Source organism: Pangasianodon hypophthalmus, chromosome 27 (genome assembly GCF_027358585.1).
Source record: "Pangasianodon hypophthalmus isolate fPanHyp1 chromosome 27, fPanHyp1.pri, whole genome shotgun sequence".
Lineage (NCBI taxonomy): Eukaryota > Metazoa > Chordata > Actinopteri > Siluriformes > Pangasiidae > Pangasianodon > Pangasianodon hypophthalmus.
In genome coordinates, this window is record NC_069736.1 from 12,981,500 (window position 1) to 13,001,578 (window position 20,079).

A 20,079-nucleotide genomic window follows, 5' to 3' on the forward strand; every position below is an offset into this window, starting at 1 on the left:
ATCAGATGATGCATGTTATTATAGATTGGCAAAAAAGATGTTAGATTTTATTTAAGAACCATGTGGGTGGAAAGTACTCCACAAGTATCATGAACAAATATTTCACATGACAGTTTGTACATTTTTTTCACGCGTTGGGCGTTTTCATTATTTCTTGCTGAACGTCTTAGTTTGCAGTTGGATGTAGCTACTATAGTGAAATATAAACTTGGTCTATGGAAGATACAGGTTTAATAGTAAGTCAGATTTTCACTGCCATTTTCTGTGTTTTGGATGATGGCATAACTGCTATCCAACTCTGTGTCTCGGCTAGCTCCTTTTACCTACAACATTTAAGGAATACTTCAGCTTCAGTACTTTTTAATAAGACTAGCTAGTAACGAAAGCAAGCTTATTTTTATAGCTCATGTGCTGCCATCAAGTCACACTAACCAACAGCACTAGCTTGGAATCACCATTAAGCATGTTAGCATTGTTGGTTAGAATACTCTGCAAAAAGAGAAGGAACTCAGCTAAAGTGCTGAACAAACATTTTTGGTCCATTAAGGGCAACGTTTTCATTTACAACATGATTAAACAATTTTTTTTTTATTTCATCATGCACCATTATTCTTTAGTTGATTCTTGGTGTTTTTACTAGCACTCCATTCACTGTTGTCTTCCTTCTGATGTTTTCCATTTAATATGTCCAAATTAGCTGACCTGATGTGCTTTTTTCCCCAGAGTCTTGTTCAAACTAACATTTCATTTCCCTGCACAAGGAAATTAGCTTCACGATTAAAAAAGAAACTGAAAAAGTGTCACTCGTATGCGGTGCTGATCTAGTCATAAACTAAGATCTGCTCTCAAGCAGGTGTAAACACAATCTGTACAATATTTGCACACTGATAAATACAGTGGTGGGCAAATTAGTAACCCGGATGACAAAAGATTTTGTGTCCGAGCTATTCGTTTTTTTTATCCGTCATTGCCCAACAGACAAGTAGATTCAACAACCAGAGAAAGAAAACAAACCTTGCTTCCTATTGACTTCTGCCAAACAAACATTTTCATTTGGTATGTTTGTTTAAGTGTAATGTGCTTCACAGAGATGCCTACACAGTCAGTGTAGGAAAATCACATACTCATCATATGTTACTACATTACATTAGCTACCACTTTTTAGCCTAGCCAATTAGGTTTCCAGGCAACCAAAACATCGAACTGGGCAGCACGCTGGAGCTTCCGCTTGCCTGGTTGGCCTGCTAATGAATTTATCATTTGCAATGTCATCAAATTACTTTAATAAACCTTAGCAAAGAATTCCAGTTGCTTCAAACATGATTTATTATCCATTAGGTTGACCGCCTGAAGGAGGTAGCTGAAGATTATGAGCTCTTTCCTGGTGGAGAAAAAGGAAGTTTTAGTCCTATTTGCCATGTTGCTGACTGTCCGGATGTAGACTGTGGACAAGAACATAAGGATAAATTCCACAAATAAATGCAAGGGTAAATTATGACTGATACAATGGTTCATTATCTAGATACTGACAGCCAAATAGTCACTGACACCCAAAAAACTGATTTGTAACTGATCTGCAATGCTGGCCCACTGGTCCTTTTTCTGTCTGTCTTCAATTTCAACATCCTTTAACATACACTGTCCCTGTATGTATTATTCTACTGTTGTGTTAATGAACTATGATAATTCGGCAACATTTTAGTCCTTGCCCCATTTGTATTAGCTGCAGCTTCCATGGGCAGAGTTTGAAAGGGCATTACAGTTCTGTCACTGAATGTAAATCCGCTGCTGCAGTGATGACAAAGCATTTTTTTTATCTCCCCATTTCAAGCACTGAATCCAATGGATCGTCCACAGAGGGGAGTCTGTTAGAAGGTTGCCTGAATTACTTGCTTAATTCTTTGCTGACTCATTTATGCAGTGTCTTACCAGGGGTTAGTTTCAGTTTGAGTTAAATGGCTCTTTGCATGTTTACCCTCTCACATAAAGCAGATTGAATAATGCATTGCACCACACTAATATGTGACCCTTGTTTATGCTTCAAATAATAGGATGCTACACATTAAAACCTTTATTTGCATTTGTTTCCATTTACAACACACTCAGGAACTCAGATGCACAATTAACATTGCTGGCATGGCATCAGAGCTGGTCATAGATCAAAATCAATTTGCATTACAGAGTCATGGAAATGAAAACTCACACTACAGCCAGCTAATTCCAAAAAAAAGAGAGTAACACCAAGATATGCACATAATATAATTATTAAAGTTAATCAAAGCGGTAATTAAAGGATATGAAGTGCACTTTAACTCACTAAGGGAGAACAGTATTAACTGCATGCACCTGCGCAGAAAAAGCCATCAGACAAATCATTAAAATAAATCCATTGAAAATTAAAGGACTGTTTGCAGAAAGAGCACAGATACTTTGTAACTGTCATGTAATTACTACAACCAAAAAGCAACAGTAACTTTCAATAAGAATAGTACACATAAGGATATATGCTTATACAAGGATACATAAGCATAGACCATAAACTCCAAATTTTATTGCAAGGTAAGTTCAAATTTGTAGATAGCATTACTATGTTGGAATATATCTTTTTACATGGAAATGTAATCACAGCAGAACAAATGTCTAAGTTTCTGCATGTTTTTTCATCACACAGGCCAGTTTAACGTGTTCATTCAGTCACAGTTTAGTTATAGAGTTATGTTGAAATTGTGTGTCTGTCCAAGTGACTGGATTTGAGTTGACAATAAGTGAGTTGACTAATAAGTGAAAAACAGCAGTGATTATTTGTTAGGAGGATATGACTCAGAACATCATCAGTTTTACCTAGAATAGTCAGTAGGGTCCTGTGAAAGCTGTTGCTGTGATGAAATTGCACTGGACTATCACAATCCTATTGCTAGTGGACACAGACAAGGCACGCATAGTCTGCATGGACACAAAGCCACCACAATGCCATACACATCACATCTGCAAGGCTGCTAGGTAGTTAATATTAAAGCCCACACAACTGTGAAATTGCTAAATGTTAGTACAAAAAAAACAGCTATATGTTGTGTTTTGTCTTATTTTTAGATATCTGCCTCACTTTTAGGGCAAATACATGAGTTCCCTTTGGAATTTTGAACAACCATGGTATCTATAAGGTACCAACTATACATTTTTACTATATATCTAGATTTTCTATTAATTTACCACCAACTACTACAATCGTAAATACTCTATAAATTTCACACTTTATTCCTGTGTGAAGATGCTGGTATCATCTGTATAACAATGGCCTGAAAACATCAATTCAAATATGGACCATACTAAGCATTACAGAAAATGATTTTTCATGACATACGCTATAAGGCCAAAACTGACCATCACACGTTTATGTGGGTCCAAACATTACAATTTCCCTTCACTGAAACTAAGAGGCCCAAACATGTTCCAGCATGACAGTGCCCCTGTGCACAAAGTGAGGTCCTTGAAGACACGGTTTGCCAAGGCTGGAGTGGAAGAAACCAAGTGGCCTGCATAGAGTCCTGACCTCAACCCCACTGAACACCTTTGGGATGAACTGAAACAGACTGGAACCTCATCACTTGACATGAGCGCCAATGCGCAACGCCCTTGTGGCTGAATGGGCACAGATGCCCACAGCCATGCTCCCAAACTCAGAAGAGTGGAAGCTGTTACAGCTGAAAAGGGTACACCAACTCCAAATTAATTCCTATAGTTTTGGAATGGGAGCATTTGTTGTTAAAAAGGATAAACTGACATGACCAGAGAGCTGTCTATGGGAGAAAGGCAAGTCAATTTGTAAGCAAGTCAAATTCAGCTGATAACAGAAACACTGTGAGAGCTGTGAAGAAAAACCCAAAATCAGCAGTCAGTGACATCACCAGCAACCTCCACATGGCAGGGTGAACATATGACAATCCACTGTTCAAAGCAGACTTTGAGATCAGAAATATAGAGGCCATACCTCAAGATGCATACCACTCATCAGCAATAAGAATCGGAAGGCCAAATTGGAATTCTCAAAGAAATACAGAGATGAGCCACAAAAGTTCGGGAACCAAGATTAACCTCTACCAAACTGACGGAAAGACCAAAGAGTGGAGAAAGAAAGGATCTGCTCATGATCCGAAACATACAAGCTCATCGGTCAAGCACTGTGAACATAGTGTCATGGCTTGGGCTTGTATGGCTGCTTCTGGAACAGACTCACTAATCTTTATTGATGATGTAGCTCATGATGGTCGCAGCAGAATGAATTCTACAGAAAAATTCTGTCTGCTATTTACAGAGAAATTAATTCAATCTAATTGGGAGGAACTTCATCATGCAGCAAGACAATGACCCAAAACACACTGCCAACAGAACAAAGGACTTCATCAGGGGAAAAAAAGTGGAAGGTTTTAGACTGGGCAAGCCAATCACCAGACCTTAACCCAACTGAGCATTTCTCCTCCTGAAGAGGAGACTGAAGGGAGAAACCCCCCCAAAACAAATAATAACTGAAAAAAGCTGTGGTACAAGCCTGGAAAAGCATCACAAAAGAAGAATGCAACAGGGCTGCTGACTTGATTCAGTTACTGCAAGCAAGGGATATACAACCAAATATTAGGTGTTATTTACTTTAAATTACTTTAAGACTATCTGTTCCAATGCTTTTGCTCACCTACAAATTGGGTGGTCTGCCACCAAAGGTGCCATGGTCTAAGTCATTTAACAAATTTAGATATAAATATCAGGAAATGAAAACTGAAATTCTGATCTGCCATCTCATATTTAGTTTGATCTCAAACTCAAATGTCTTCAGTGTATAGCAAAAAAAAAAAAAACTTTAGGAGGGGACTGTATACTTCACTAAAACAACATGAATATATATTTCAGTTTCCAAAAAGCCTGTAATTTTCAGAATTGTATATAATAGAACTGTCAAAAAAAAAAAAAAACATGTGAAAGGTTTTCCCAGGCAACACACAGTACCCCAGCTGCTGTATTTGATAGCAAGAATGTGGTTTTGTCACCCAGTCCTATCACAAAAGTCACCCATCTCACACTACCCACAAACCCCGTAGTGAACTTCGCAAAGGAAACAACATTGAGCGCTGTCTTCGGCCACTTCCTGTATGTATCATTTATCGAGTCATTGCAGGCTTCAGTAAAAGGATTACAGAAATGTGAACACATAAACACTCTATATTTTTGTCTTTTCAAATATAATATATAACACGGGACTTCTCAGTCAAAGCAATAGGTAACATGTCTTACACCGCCCATTATCTACCTCCAGGCATTTATATATAATGATATCAGGGTGACTGCTCTTATTATTGTCATATAATATTATACATTGTATCAAGTAGAGTCTGCTGGCTGACATTTCTAGCTCCAGTGTGGAATATCCTGCTGCAAGATGCATTCCCTCAACAGGTCATCATGGAGAAATTCTCTGCTGACTAAAAATGTACAGAGATGCAATGGCCACAAAGGATTCTTCCTTTACGTGATACACAGCTGAATAACATTCAAGCAGGCCATTCACCACAGTGGTGTGACAAATACTGGAATGGTAGTATGCTATAATAAGATCTGAATTAGTTATGTTCTTAACATAATGCTCTATGGGCACAGATGATGAAGTTGCCAGAATAACTATTTATAAGTACCAATGTTTATTCCTCAGTCACACGATCAAATCATTAAGTAACATGTAATACACCACCCATTATCTCCCTCCAGGCATTCATATCAGGGAGACAGATTTTGCTTTAATTATTGCCATTTAATTTTCAGTGGGAAAGTTGTGCATAACATTACTGTAGAAGACCTCAGAAGCGACATGTTCTTTACTGATAAGAAATGGCAAAGCTAGCTGGTTAAGTCCAAATTTCTTGTATATATTTGTACGGTCAGTATTTGGGGCTGACACACATATTTACTGTTCTTCTTTTGGCCGTTCCCATTACGGGTCGCCAAAGCGGATCATTGGTCCGCATATTTGATTTCGCACAGTTTTTTATGCTGGATGCCCTTCCTGATGTAACCTTCCCCATTGTTATCCGTGCTTGGGACCAGCACCCCGCACCGCGGCGGTGAGAGCACCTAAGCCTAACCACTAGTCCTCCAGGGACCCTGACACCTATATTTACTATGCTGCAAAAAAAAAAAAAAAAAAAGAGTTAACAGTAATTCAGATAACAACTACTTACAACTGTGGTGAGCAGAAAGGCATTTCAGAATGCATAACACACTGAACACTGAGGCGGATGGGCAACAACATCAAAAGACCACACTGGGCCCCACTGCTCTCAGCCAAGAACAGGAATGGAAGACTACAGTGCACACAGGTTCAATGAAAAAGGTCAGTTGAAGGAAAAAAGATTGGTGAAGGAGAAAAGTTGATGTTTTTCCAATCTTCAACTGTCCAGTATCAGTTACCTGTTTTTGACCACAAAACTGCTACTCACTTGATGTTTTTTGTTTGTTTGGTGTTTTTTTTACACCATTCTGCGTAAACTCAAGACTGTTGTATGTGAAATCCCCTGGAGATCAGGAGTTTCTGAAATACTCAAAGCAGCCTGTCTGGCACCAACACCAATTCCATGATCAAAGTCACTAAAATCACATTTTTTCCTGCATTCTAATGTTTGATGTGAATATTAATTGAAGCTCTTGATCTGTATCTGCATGATTTTATGCATTGTGCTTCTGCCACATGATTTGCTGCTTGCATAAAAGAGCAGGTGAACTTGTGTTCCTTGTAAAGTGGCTGGTGAGCGCATGTGTATAAGCTATATGATGCCAAATTCAAATGTACCATCATGATGCATTATTATTATTAATACTTCTAGTGAGAGAATAAGTATTGGCACAACATGACTGTATGACATATAGTGAAAGTAATTTGTAAAAATAAAAAAATAAAAAAATTTAAAAATACCAGAACATTCTTAATATGACACATGCCGAGCAAAAAAAAACTTATGAGTAATATTTAGTATAAAATTCTGATAATACATAGACCATGACTGTGGTATAACAAAAAAGTACAACTGATACTTACCAGTTCCACTGATCCATAGTGTTTCCGGCTAAACTCGCCCCTCCTGCAGCCCAAGTCTTCAGACGCAGAGCTGAAACACACACAGCACATAAAAGTGATCACATGGGCTTCATAAAGCTACAATAGCATTCCTTATGATGTTCATTCAGATAAACATAAAAGTGTAAATGACAGCTGGATATTGGCTACAGTAGATATTACACTAGACAGCATTTTCATATGAACACACATTGTGTTTGTTTAATTTAGCCCATAGGGGACTTAATTGAGGAAGTACATTCCTATAGTTGCCATAATCAAATTATGCCTCATACCATCAATGGCAATAAGTAAATAAGAGATTTCAAAACAGTCTCATACTAGAGAATATGCAAACTAGCCTAAGTGTGTATGTGTGTGCACGTATGAGGGTAAGAGTGTATGACTGGGTTTCTCCTGCTCTAGTGAAAGGGCTATCATTATGCTTCCATTAGTACTTTATACTGCAAATAATTTAATAATTTCTGTTCAGAAGAGAAGCTGACAGTGACTGTGCAAGTGCTTGAGGGCATGTTAGAGCTTATATGTGCCATTGCAAACCTTACTTTGTGACTACGAGTGCTTACGTATGAGTGTTTTTCCCCTCTTGGAATAGGACAGAATATAAATGGTGAAGATTTTGCCTTTGGCCTGATCCAGTTCTCATTTACATCTGTAGTCCTTCCAGAGACAGACAACAAAAGTGTGAAAGCTGGAAAGGGAACAGGTTCATAGTGTCTAAATTTCATATATGTATACCTTCACAGGTAACTGTAAAGAAGACTTGACAAGGGAGCTTCATAGCTTAGAGAAATATCACCTGCTTGAATTACTTGTATGATTTTAGACAACAAGGTGACAGGCCATCACCAAAATCCCTGCAGATTTAAAAAATGTTTTATGTAATGAAGAAGGTTGAGTTCATGCTGATTTAACAACCCATTCTCCACAACACCCCTTGTTTTAAACAGATTTCAATAGTTTATGCTGAGCTTACATTTTTCATGACTGACCACTTTATTAGGAACATTTGTACATCTGCACAGTCACGCAATTATCCAATTAGTTCGCTGTGTGGCAATGAGCAATGTATAAAAGCAGTTCACATCAAACATAAGAATGCGGAAAAAATGTGATCGCTGTGACTTTGACCGTGGCATCGTTGTTGGTGCCAGACGGGCTAGTCTGAGTATTTCACAAACTGCTTATCTCCTGGGATTTTCGTGCACAACAGACTCTAGAGTTTACACAGAATGGTGCAAAAAACAAAAAACATCCAGTGAGCAGCAGTTCTGCAGGTGGAAACGTTGATGAGAGAAGGTCAGAGGAGAACGGCCAGACTGGGTCAGTATGACAGGTTTCTACTCCAGGCAGCTACAAACAGTAATCTGATGCTACTGTGGGTACAGGGTCACCAAAACTGGATAGTTGAAGATTGGAACCACTCCATTTTCTTCTGAGCCTTCTCATCAACAAGTCTCTGCCCACAGAACTGCCACTCACTGGATGTTTGTTGTTTTTTTCGCACCATTCTGTGTAAACTATAGAGACTGCTGTGCATTAAAATCAACAACCATGCCATGGTCAAAGTCACTGAGATCACATTTTTCCCCTTTCTGATGTTTGATGTGAACATTAATTGAAGCTCCTGACCTGTATCTGCATGATTTTATGCATCGCGCTGCTGCCACATGATCGGCTGATTGGATAATTTCATACTCATCATGTCAACTCGGTGACACGACTGAAAATTTTTGAATAGCTCAAGTGTTATGAAATTCAGCAAAATTGCACTCAATCATTAGAATATCCCTAGAATTAACTCTGTATACTTCACTGAGCAATTCCCTTCTTTTCTGTGCTTCCCTATTCGCTTGCTGAGGAAACAGGTTAGCCATCTTACAGCCTAGACAAAGGTTGTCTTGTGGCACCAATTAGCGTTATTGACCAGAACATCCCACGTCGTGACTTTGCATCCGTTTCTATCGATAGAGCATTCAGAGAATGATGTGTCTTGGAGCGCTCATTTTCTCTTTAGGCACTTGGACAAGAGGTCTGGTTTCAAACTAACTGAATGTGCAGCAATTATTGTCACTTAATAATGTACATAGTAGCAAGTGCAGTCTATTGCTAGATGTTTCTAGCTTTCATGTAAACCTAGAAAGTAATTCGACTGCAACAAGCTGGATTCTTATAGCAAAACATGTTCTTGCACGGGCTGCAATAATTATACAACAATAGTCATTGATTTTTATTGACTTATCTCGCTGGTGAATGTTTCAGTGTTTGTTTTTCAGGGATGCTTTTTAATTTTCTTTTAGCTCTATAGCTCTACAGTCACAGCTTATGATGCTTTTGAAGAAAATAAATGTGATTATGATAATCCTTCAAATTTAGTCCATTTATTGGTAAATTGATAATTTGTCAATAAGGTACACACCTAGTCCTGTGGTATTTCTTCAAATGTATTTGTAATGTGGTATTTCTTTCAATGCTAGGCACATACTGCTATTAAACCATGCTCCCCTTCAAGCCCAAAGTGTAGAAGATTAATGCTCTGTCCAGACTTATAAAACTACAGTTCCATGTGCTACAGCAGTGAACTTTATTATGTCTGTCATATTAGCAGCTGTGAAATGGCAAACTGAATAAGGCGACATGACATGGAGCTAATTGTAAATACTTGAAATTACACATAGGATGAACAGAACACTTCAACTGAGCTGAGCATTAAGTGAAATTGAAAAAGAAAGTGTTTCAAATATTTTAACAAAAGTGTTAAAAATTGATGCCTAACAGCTGTAGTAAGGTTTTTTCTTACACTGTGAAAGCACTTGTTGCATATGGTTATACACAAAAATAATGAACTACCACAATTGCCAAATTCATCATTCGGATACTATGTCCTAGAAGTCTCACATGTGGGTGAACACCCAGAAAAGCTCACAGAAAGCCAGAAAACACATGTGTTGAAAGTTAAAATATGACCTTGAAATCTGTAAGTGAAAACAAATCCAATCTCACTAAAAAAATGCCATTGTGCTGAGCCATGGACGAACACTTGGTTTGTAAAAGAAATGAGACATGTTAATTTAACTGAATAATAGTAAAGCATCGAACCTAGTACGTTGCTTATGCATTCCTTCTAACCTTTCATTTTAATGCTCTTCACCAGGTCACCCTTTGCACAGATGCTCACGAAAAGACCAAAAATATGTCTGCCACACCCACACAAGCCAGCACCACCTTATTTTTGTGCCTGGGTTACAAGGAAAATAAGGAATTGGAGAGTCTGAGAGACTCCTAAGGAAGAAAAAATAATGCCAAATTTTAAACAATTGGCAGGATAAAATTAGGAATAAAATGTATTTCTTGATAAAACCATTGTGGTTTGTTAGAATATTAAAAAAGCAGAAAGCTTCTTCTACATCGCTAATGGTTCAACAGAAAGGGTTTTCTTAGTTGCAGGTTTGGATACCCTTGAACATGCTATGATCTCGCAATGCAAACCACAGGATTTTATTGAAATTGTGATGATAGGAACCTTGCTTTTTTGACAGGTTGTGATACCGCTTTCTACTATTACTACTACACACATACTGTACATATCCACTAGTAGGCTGGTCAGGCTTGTTGTCATAAGCTGTGTCTCAAAACAAATACAGTGACCATGTACTTATATACTAATCTATAAGATCCAACAGTGTAGCATGTATTCTTGGCAAAGTTTGTTACATTCAAACACAAACCACTTTTATAGGAAAATCTGCATGTGATGTAAGTAATATACTCAGAAATGGTCTAGAATTGTATATAATTGTATATAATTATGTAATTTGACAGCTATGGATGACTCCTTCGTCTGCTGCTGTTTAATCACAGCTGGTACAATTTCAACTGACGTTGTTGTACCTTTGGCCATTAATTTTCGTGACCATCACAGCCGGTGTTAAATCTAGGTAACTCTTACCTCAGTGCCCAAAAGAAATTCGTTTGTTGTTGTTTTTTTTTTTCTTAAGCATTTTTCTTCATAATGGCTAGTCAAGTACCTAGCCTCATCTTCACTGCCGTAAACACAAGCTACTAAGGAACCAAGAATTTCCTATCACAGATATCAGTAACACAACAAACTAAGCATTCAAATATGTATATGTAATCAGTAGTATCCGGACCTATCGTTATCCCAGGAACACTGAGCGTGAGGCAGGAATACACCCTGGATGGGACATCAATACTTTGCATGGCACCAAGCTGAAACAGATTCACACCCAGGGGTTAATTTAGCGTAGCCATTCCACTCACTGGCATGTTTTTGGGAGGTGGAAGGAACCCAGAGAACCCAGAGGAAACCCACACAGACATGTGAAACTCCACACAGAGAGTAATCTGAGCTCAGGACCAAACCGAGGAACCTGGCGCCACAGTGCCACCCCATATTATTCAGTGCCACTGAAATCTAATTCTCATGAGCATTAAAACACGGAAATGCCTGCATAAATTGTCAGTTTCGCCAAAAGACAGCTCAAATAGACTGAATTAGAGACAATACTGCATTCTGTTGTGCTTTTTGTTAAACAAAGCAGGCTAATACAATGACTACTTTATGAAACATCCCTCTTATTATTAAACAAATACATACATAATGGTTCTCATAAACTATCAAATTTTATGCCCAAGCTCATGTGCTTAGGTGTGTCAAGTGCTTAGCAGTTTAAGTAGTCTATTATTATTATTGTCAGTGCGTTTACGCCTTGTTATATGATGCAAAACTGGACACTTGGTTAATCTCTCTGTGATAGGCTAGTTTGAATAATAACAAAACACTCAGCTCTGAGAAATCTGAAAATTAATTTTATCAATGTCCACTGGTAAACAACTGTCTGCTAGTGTGTCGTCGTGCACAGAAGTGAACTATTACCTGGCCACAACGAACAAACAAGTGAGCAAATATTAGTCAAACTTTTTTATGTTAACAATATTCATTATTTTAAAGTTTGATTTCTTTAGTTTGTTATTACCCACACCGAAAAAAATCTCATTGCATTTAATTCACTTAATTCACATGCGTACATTGGTTGCACGTAAATTAATCGAGTTACATTAACATAAGTTGTTTTCGTAAATCCAACATGATTTGATCATGTATTTTCAAAGCCCTGAACAAAACTGAACCCTGTGCCCTCACCCAAACTCAGCATCAAACTCGGGTCGCTGGCATTTTGAGACAGCAACATTACCACGTTCCTATCAAACCTCGCATGTGTTAAGCAGGTTAATTCAATACTATAGTCGCTTCTTCCTTTCGGCGCCAAACTGCCACAAGAAATTTAGTATAAGCAATGAAATCCTGTTTTGATGAGAAGCTAAATATTTTTGTAAACTATGTAAACTATACTTAATATTTTCTCTTAAACCTGACTGACCACATATTCTCTTTTTTCAGCGCATCATTAGGGAATGATATTGAATTCATAACACTTCATAAGATGTAGCCTAATGTTATGTTACCAGTGACCTTTTTTGCAGCTTGCTAGACAACAAACAAACACGTTTCCTACTCAGGCTAGGGGTAGCCACATTATGTCATTTTTTTTTTTTTTACAGATTGTTCCCCACCCTAGATAGCCATTCAAAACGGTCTAACCTAACCAGTCCATTGAAATACATCTGGCTATCCCCCTGCTGTCTTCTGAAATATTTCCATTTTTTCATGGCCTCCTCCAGATTCAATAGTCTGGCCAGTTTTTGTGGACGGTTTATTTTCTCAGTGGGTCTGTAATAAAAATATATGCCTCTCCTCTGGGATACAAATCTGGCATTCAGTTATGAATGAATAAATGAATTAATTCATTCATTCATTAATGTAGGACTCGTGAGTTTCCAGTACACGGATATTCCTCTCATATGAATTTGATAGAAAGCATCATGATATTGTGAATATAAACAGAGACTGTTTAGACAACCTGTTGTTCTACGCAGCAATAGGCACTTTAATCAGCTTTAGGGTCGCGCGCTCTTATTTATGCGTCTTCTTCTGTTACCGTAATGTCAGCAATACACGGGAATTCAAACGTCAGAAAATAGCGTTTAATCCTGGAAGAGTGTGTGTGTGTTTGAGGCTTAAGTGTGTGTGTGCTGTTACTGTTGCTTGTGTTCTTTTTTGTTTTGTTTTGTTTTGTTTTGTTCCTTTGTTTTTTTCAGAGCATTAACATGAATAATTAACACTTTTTCCATGTTCTGTCGTCTCTTCATTCATGAGACACGCTAGAAGCTATACACGCTACACAGCCGGGTATTTAAGCACACTAAAACGCTGTTTTAATCTATTTTAATCCATATACAAGTTATACATTCATTCAAGAGAGGTTTTTAGTAAAGCCAATATGAAGGCTCTATGAAGTCCCGTATTTACTGCGCTATAGCTACAGCAGTACAGCAGTGTTGAACGCCAGGCAATTCTTGAATATTAAACTAACGCATATAAACAGTCCCACTTTGACCCAAAAGACGCAATTTTGCTGCAGTGACATATTAACATTAATATCTGGACGCTGAGAAATTACACACTTTTTATAAGTATCTGTTTTTTTTATGATAAATGCAATAGTAATGGACTGTCATCCTCTCACCGTTGGGTTAAGTTCAACAGTTTGGTGGCCGCCGTGTCCGCGCCGCTCATGGCAACCATGCGACGGTGAGGATTTCTCCGCCAGTCTTTCACTCGCTCTCCCTTCTCCCTTCCTTCTTCACTGAAGAGAGCAGGTGACCATGTTTTCTCTCCCTCTCTCTCTCTGTCGCGCTCTGCACTCAGTCCCGCATTGTTTTCGGTGCGTGTGGTGCGGCTGTGTGTCTCCTGTGCGCAGTCGTGATGGAGAGCTTTTATACGGAGCGGAGAAAGCGCGGCAAAACAAACGGGGCTCGAGCGCAGTGGATTCCCGCCGTTTCTCTTTTGCTGGCACGCGCGTGTTTGGGTTGCAGGTGGTGGGCTCGCTAATTGCAGACTCTCTCTCTCTCTCTCTCTGTCTGTCTGTCTCTGTGTCTCTCTCTCTCTCTCTCTCTCTCTCTCTCTCTCTGTGTGTCTCTCTCTCCCTCTGTGTGTCTGTGTCTCTCCCTTTCTCTCTCTCTCTCTCTCTCTCTGTGTCTCTATCTCTCTCTTTCTCTGTGTGTGTGTGTGTCTCTCTCTCCCTCTCTCTCTCTATATATATATCTATCTAGCTATCTGTGTGTATCTATCTATCTATCTATCTATCTGTGTGTGTGTCTCTCTCCCTCTGTGTGTGTGTGTCCTGCTATCTCTCTCTCTCTCTCTCTCTCTCTCTCTCTCGATATATTAGTGAAATTCACACATGCACACACACACACACAGAAGGGGCGTTGGTGTCATGCCACATTGACACGTTCTACCAAAGTGACTGTGGTAATCCAAACAGAAATATAATGTCCCCTATGTCCCCAAATACACTGTAAATACAATGCCATTTCTAATCAACATGGTGTGTGAGACACATGGATTTTCTCTCTCACACACTCAAACTAACACACACACAGAAACGGGGTGCTGGTGTCGCATTGCCACTCTTTGCTGAAGTAATAGTCAAATAGAAGGACATCATTAAGCCCAATATTATGTCAATGACCAAGATCATTTTCAATCATTCATTGACTGATGGATTGATTGATTCATCTTCAGGAACTACTCTATCCTGGTCAGGGTCACTGTGAATCCGGATTTTACCCTGGGATCACTGGGCATGAGGCAGGAATACACAAGCTAGATGGGATTCCAGTCCAGTGGCAATTCAGTGTAGTCAATCCATCGACCAGTAGGATTTGTTTTTAGGGAGGAAATCGGAGAACCCAGAGGAAACCCGTCTGCACACAGGGAAAACATGCACACAGTAACATGAGCTCCGGCAGTGAGCCTGGAGCTGTGAGGCAGCAGTGCTACCTGCTGCGCCACCGTGCCGCCCACACCAGTATTCGAATACGGAAATCACTATTTGGGTATTCGTTATGTCACACAATGACATGAGGTCAGTGAGGAAATATGAAAACATAAAAGCTGGCATCTGGCAGTATTCAGATGCAGAGAGCAGCACTATTATGGTGGTTCGGCTGGTTTTCACTTGCGTATGAGTGGAAGTGGGTGGACAGATGGGAAGCTCATGAGAAAGGGGAAAAGATTAAATATTTCCAAAAATGTCCAGTACAACTCAGTTAAAGGTGTGAAAATGATGGTGGACACAAATCAGGTACTGCGGAATTGCAGATTAAGTCCATATTATAATATCCGTAATACACTGCACCGCCATGGACAGGAAGCATGTTTCACTGCAGGGGAAAATGATACTATGATACTTGATTACGCCAGACTAAAATAAGTTTTTTTTCCTCTCTCCTAGCAGTTAACCAAATATGCGTTTTTTAACTCTTATGGATATCTTATTAAGTAATAAAATTTGACAGAATGGTGGTGGACCATTGGCTACGTTTATACGCACATCAAATTCCGTTTAAGGTCTATATTTGGGTTGCAGCCATATTCTGAATACAATGTTTATATGCATACAGGCATCGGAATATTCCTGTATACACGGTTGTTGTAAGTATGCCTGAGTTTCCATTCCTAAATGCCTACAGCTAAGCATATTAGCACCCACAATTCCTTGCAGACTGAGCATGTGCATATATCTCCTTTCAGTGGATTTTCTGAATAAGGTGTTTACATGCAACAAATTTCCTATTAAAACATGCATATTCCAGGGTGGGAATCAGAATTTGGGGAATCAGTATATTGTCTTAATCTGAATGGGGTAATCGGATTGCTGCGTTTACATGACTCAATACTAATTAGAATATTGCCAATATCAGAATACTGATGTGCATGTAAACGTAGCCATTGTCAGCATAGCAAGTGTGTGACTGCTGAGGCAACCTTGCTAGTGTCACTGCTGGGATTGGAACAAATTATGCTCTAACTGCAAATCTATAGTTAGTAGCAAGATGGGTGTGTCTAATAAAGTAAGAACACTTTTTGACTCCCTTGAGAGGAACGCCAAATGGACTCAGAGAAAATGATTGGTGGGTGCCTGAGATGGTAACTTCATCACCAGCATATATGTGTATACTTTGCTGAAATAATACATCAAAAGGTGGTCACACATTCTTCACTAGGTTTAAAAGAGTGCAATACTTGAAAATGTGTTAGCTGTGCTTAGCATTGCTGTCGCTATGGTTACCACAAGAGCGCCACAAGCATTTTTTGTGTTTTGTGGTTTTTTTTTTTTCACCTGCCATATCAAAATCTGTGCTAAGCAGGACTTTTGATTTTTCATATGTGTACTGGAGAGGGTCAAATGGAACAGAGAGCGATTTCTCGCCTGCCGGGAACATGTTTTTAGCATTTAAATTGTCCAATTCAATAGCTATGAAATCTAATCAGCGCAACATCAACTACTTTCCACTTCTGTTATGTTGAGAGTAGTCCACCTAAAATAACGCCTGGTTACTGGTGATCCTATGATGGACGCTTTCGATTACTGGAGCGGGGCTAACATATGGGATCATGTGACACTCAGTGTGACAACTCTGATAATTTGGTTCCAAGAGAAAATAGAGTTCCTTCATCTGCTAATTATCTTTGAACCCTATCATGCCGTGTCCACACTTTATGGACAGTCAATTTAAGGATGTTTTCAGGAAAATATACAGTATTGAAAAAACACCTCCAAATCACATGAGACCTGTACTGTAATTTCAAATACATAATTACCTTGATTGGTGTTGTTCTCTATTATTTACCTCATTCTACAATCCTAAACTGTGTACATTTTGTACATATTGCTAGTCAATATTCTGGTCAAAAAGATATTTTCTATAATTTTGGTGATCAAACTTTAATAGCATGGGTCTTGAATTTTACAATAATGTTTTAATCCTTTTTTTACTCATGGTATTCCTGCACATGGACAATTTTGATATGAGATCTTTAGAAAAAAGTCTGAAAATAAAAAGTATCTGGTGAATTTGAAATAAGTTATGCATGAAATAATTTAAGCATTATTTTACTATAGCATGTACCAGTACTGTGAGCACAAGGGTACTAAACTGTACCATTCCTGGTCACTTGGGTGGTACTGTTATTGTCTGTACCTTTAATATGCATCTTTCACTTGGAAATGTGTATGTATACTAAACGTACAAGAGGTATATGAGGAATGGTACAGTTTAGTACCCTTTTTTTCTGAGAATGTCTCAGCCACAACCACCAAAAGAGACACTACATTATCAAGTTAGTATTTTATTATCATCATTATAAAATTCGTATTTTATAAAATTGTAACAAGCCACCCCGCACCTAAAACGAGAACATTCATAACATTCGATGTACATTATGAATGGGGATTTGTCTCATTACCCAAGTACACTTTTCAGAATGTACTACAAACACTGACCATTAATAACCATAATTTTTGCATGCATGTGTTTTTGTAGACAATAGTATTCATTCACAAACTGATAACAATCACTCTTACCTACTGACACATAACTAACCATAATCTTCCTGTCTAGTCTGAGAAGGAGGAACAAGATGAAGTCATAGTCAGATCATACATTTACATCCATAAAGTACATACTTATGCTAGGGGTCAAAGTGCCTGTATTTTATTACTGTGTCTTTATCAGGCTGCATTGTGGTATAAGTTTTTGAATGAATGCCACTTAATATTACTCATCTGAGCCTCATACACAGACAAAGTGAGTAACATGAACTTGTGTGATATTAAACTCCCTATCAGCTGACATTATACAGACTGCTGGAATGATAGAGCTCATCAATATTTTACTGTAACACACCACATCCTGGGTAATTGCACCAGTGAAACACTAAGCCATAATGAAATACATTGAAAACATGTTCTAATTAGTAAGAATGTGTGTTACCAGCACAAGGAGTAACAGCTATACAGAGAGTGTGTGTTTATGTATGTGTGTGTGAGTGTTGAAACCAAGGCTTTTGAGCATTAAATCTTGTGGGCAAGACACCCCCTCATGAAATGTAAGACTGAACAGCTCAGTGTCAACATGGGTTTTCAGGTTACAGCCAAAACAATGACACACACTCAACCTCACATACCACAGCACTGTGGAAGCATTAAGTCTCTGTGGAAAAACCTACCTGCAAACACACACACATGCGCGCGCACGCGCGCACACAGCACAGCATTGTATAAATCCTATGTCTGTATGACAAACATGCCTGCAAGCAAAGAGAAACCATAAACACATGCAACATACAATCATTTTCCAAATGCCAACTCCTAAATCATAGACAGTACCGTAAATCAAACTTGAGACCAAAATAGAAAACACTCTGTCCTTATGCCTCATATTGAGATTAATTAGCCAATAGCAATTTATCACCTACTTGCTATAGTACGCCACTTGTAGAATGCCTAAAATCTCTCAAAGCTAGATTTCTATAGTTTGGATTGGCTGAATGTGTGATTCACTTAAGATACCAGGTCAAAAACAGACAGAGCAGACAGCACCCAATAATTAAAAAAACTGTAAGAGCTAGCAATAGCAGCAAAGACTATAAACATGTAACACACAAGTAAATGAGGCAGGACACAAGTGTTGGTGCTAGGCATAATATTTATTAAGTCTATAATGGGGTCAGAACAGAAACAGCAACGTCACACAAGAGTAACCTACGATCAAGATTAACACGCGCAAGAGTCAAAAACCAGAGTGATGAGGAAACAGGAAAACAAGACTCGGGACTTAATACAGAAATGCAAAGAACAGAAATATGACACACAGGGTATACAGACAAACTAATCAAGGATAAACAACAAACAGGTGAACACAATAGGTAACAGACCAATGACAGGACAAGGGCAGAGACAGAGTTAGAACCAAAACAAAGGCATATGGCGTAACCTAAACACAAGCAGAAAGACGGTGACACGGTTCCCAGCATGGCAGTGAGAGGGGAATTTGTGACAAAACATTTATATTTCCTCTCAGAAATCCTGTCAAGTTCGCTGATGTTGGCTAGCTAGCTAATGTTAGCAGAAATGTTTATGCACGTTTAGAAATATGACTATGTTTCAATAATTATCTTCGTTTGATAGTCTGACCAGCTAGCAAAACACAGGTCAAGCTGGTCAACCTGTGTGCTGGTAGAAAGGAATTACTGGAAAGGAATACTGTATTTTCAGATACAGTTAAAAAAAAAAAAAAAAAACATAACAGTAAGAAAATCTCAGACATTTATCAGTAATAAGGAAGCTGGAAAATAATTTACCAGCTGGCAAAGACCAACAAGCTTGACCAACTCAGCCTGTGTTTTGCCACCTGGTTACCTAGCTAGCTAATGTTAGTAATAATGAAAGTTAGCAGATAAAAGGAGAATTTTCAAATGGGTTGCAAGCCCCTGGCTTCTACTTCTACTACATGACTAATACCACTAATGCTAGTGCCAGATGCTCAGCAGGTTCCTCATCATGCCCAGGAAATACATAATACCGGCTATAAACGGTTGTGCTTATGATATTTTCAGCAAATGTAAACAGTATTGAGGAAATTAAGGTTTAAATAGTAACTGTATACTTTATTTTACAAGATACATTGCTGCACTTGTGTGGGAAGCCCATAATACCACCAGTTATCCTCTTCTCAAAAGTGAACACACGCACACACACACACACACACACACACACACACACACCCTAGGGAGTAGCATTCGAGTGAACCTGAAATCCCATGAACATATTGTGTGTTTGCCTGCCAAGATGAGTCTCAGCAAGATATTTTCCCACACGGATCAGTCTAGTTCTTAAATGCCCTTATTGACCTCAGCTCTAATGCAACCACTACCTGACATAAACAATAACGATTTATCTGCAGTGCTGCAACCAAATATTGATATCACATTTCACAGTGCATGTCCATAGGGGACATATTACATTTGATAA

At 38.6% G+C, this 20,079-nt stretch overlaps 1 protein-coding gene across 6 annotated transcripts in view; it reads right to left on the reverse strand.

Moving 5' to 3' along the window:
- The window catches only part of garnl3 (GTPase activating Rap/RanGAP domain like 3), an 84,392-nt gene that overhangs the window by 44,016 nt on the left and 20,297 nt on the right, over window positions 1-20,079 (reverse strand). For 5 of the 6 annotated variants that reach the window (XM_026921550.3, XM_026921556.3, XM_026921554.3 and 2 more), the window contains one exon: window positions 7,079-7,148. In XM_026921550.3, the coding sequence (XP_026777351.2) occupies window positions 7,079-7,148 (70 nt within the window). Of the gene's footprint in view, window positions 1-7,078; window positions 7,149-13,725; window positions 14,383-20,079 lie in introns of those variants that run through there. The other variant, XM_026921553.3, reaches the window with a different exon arrangement.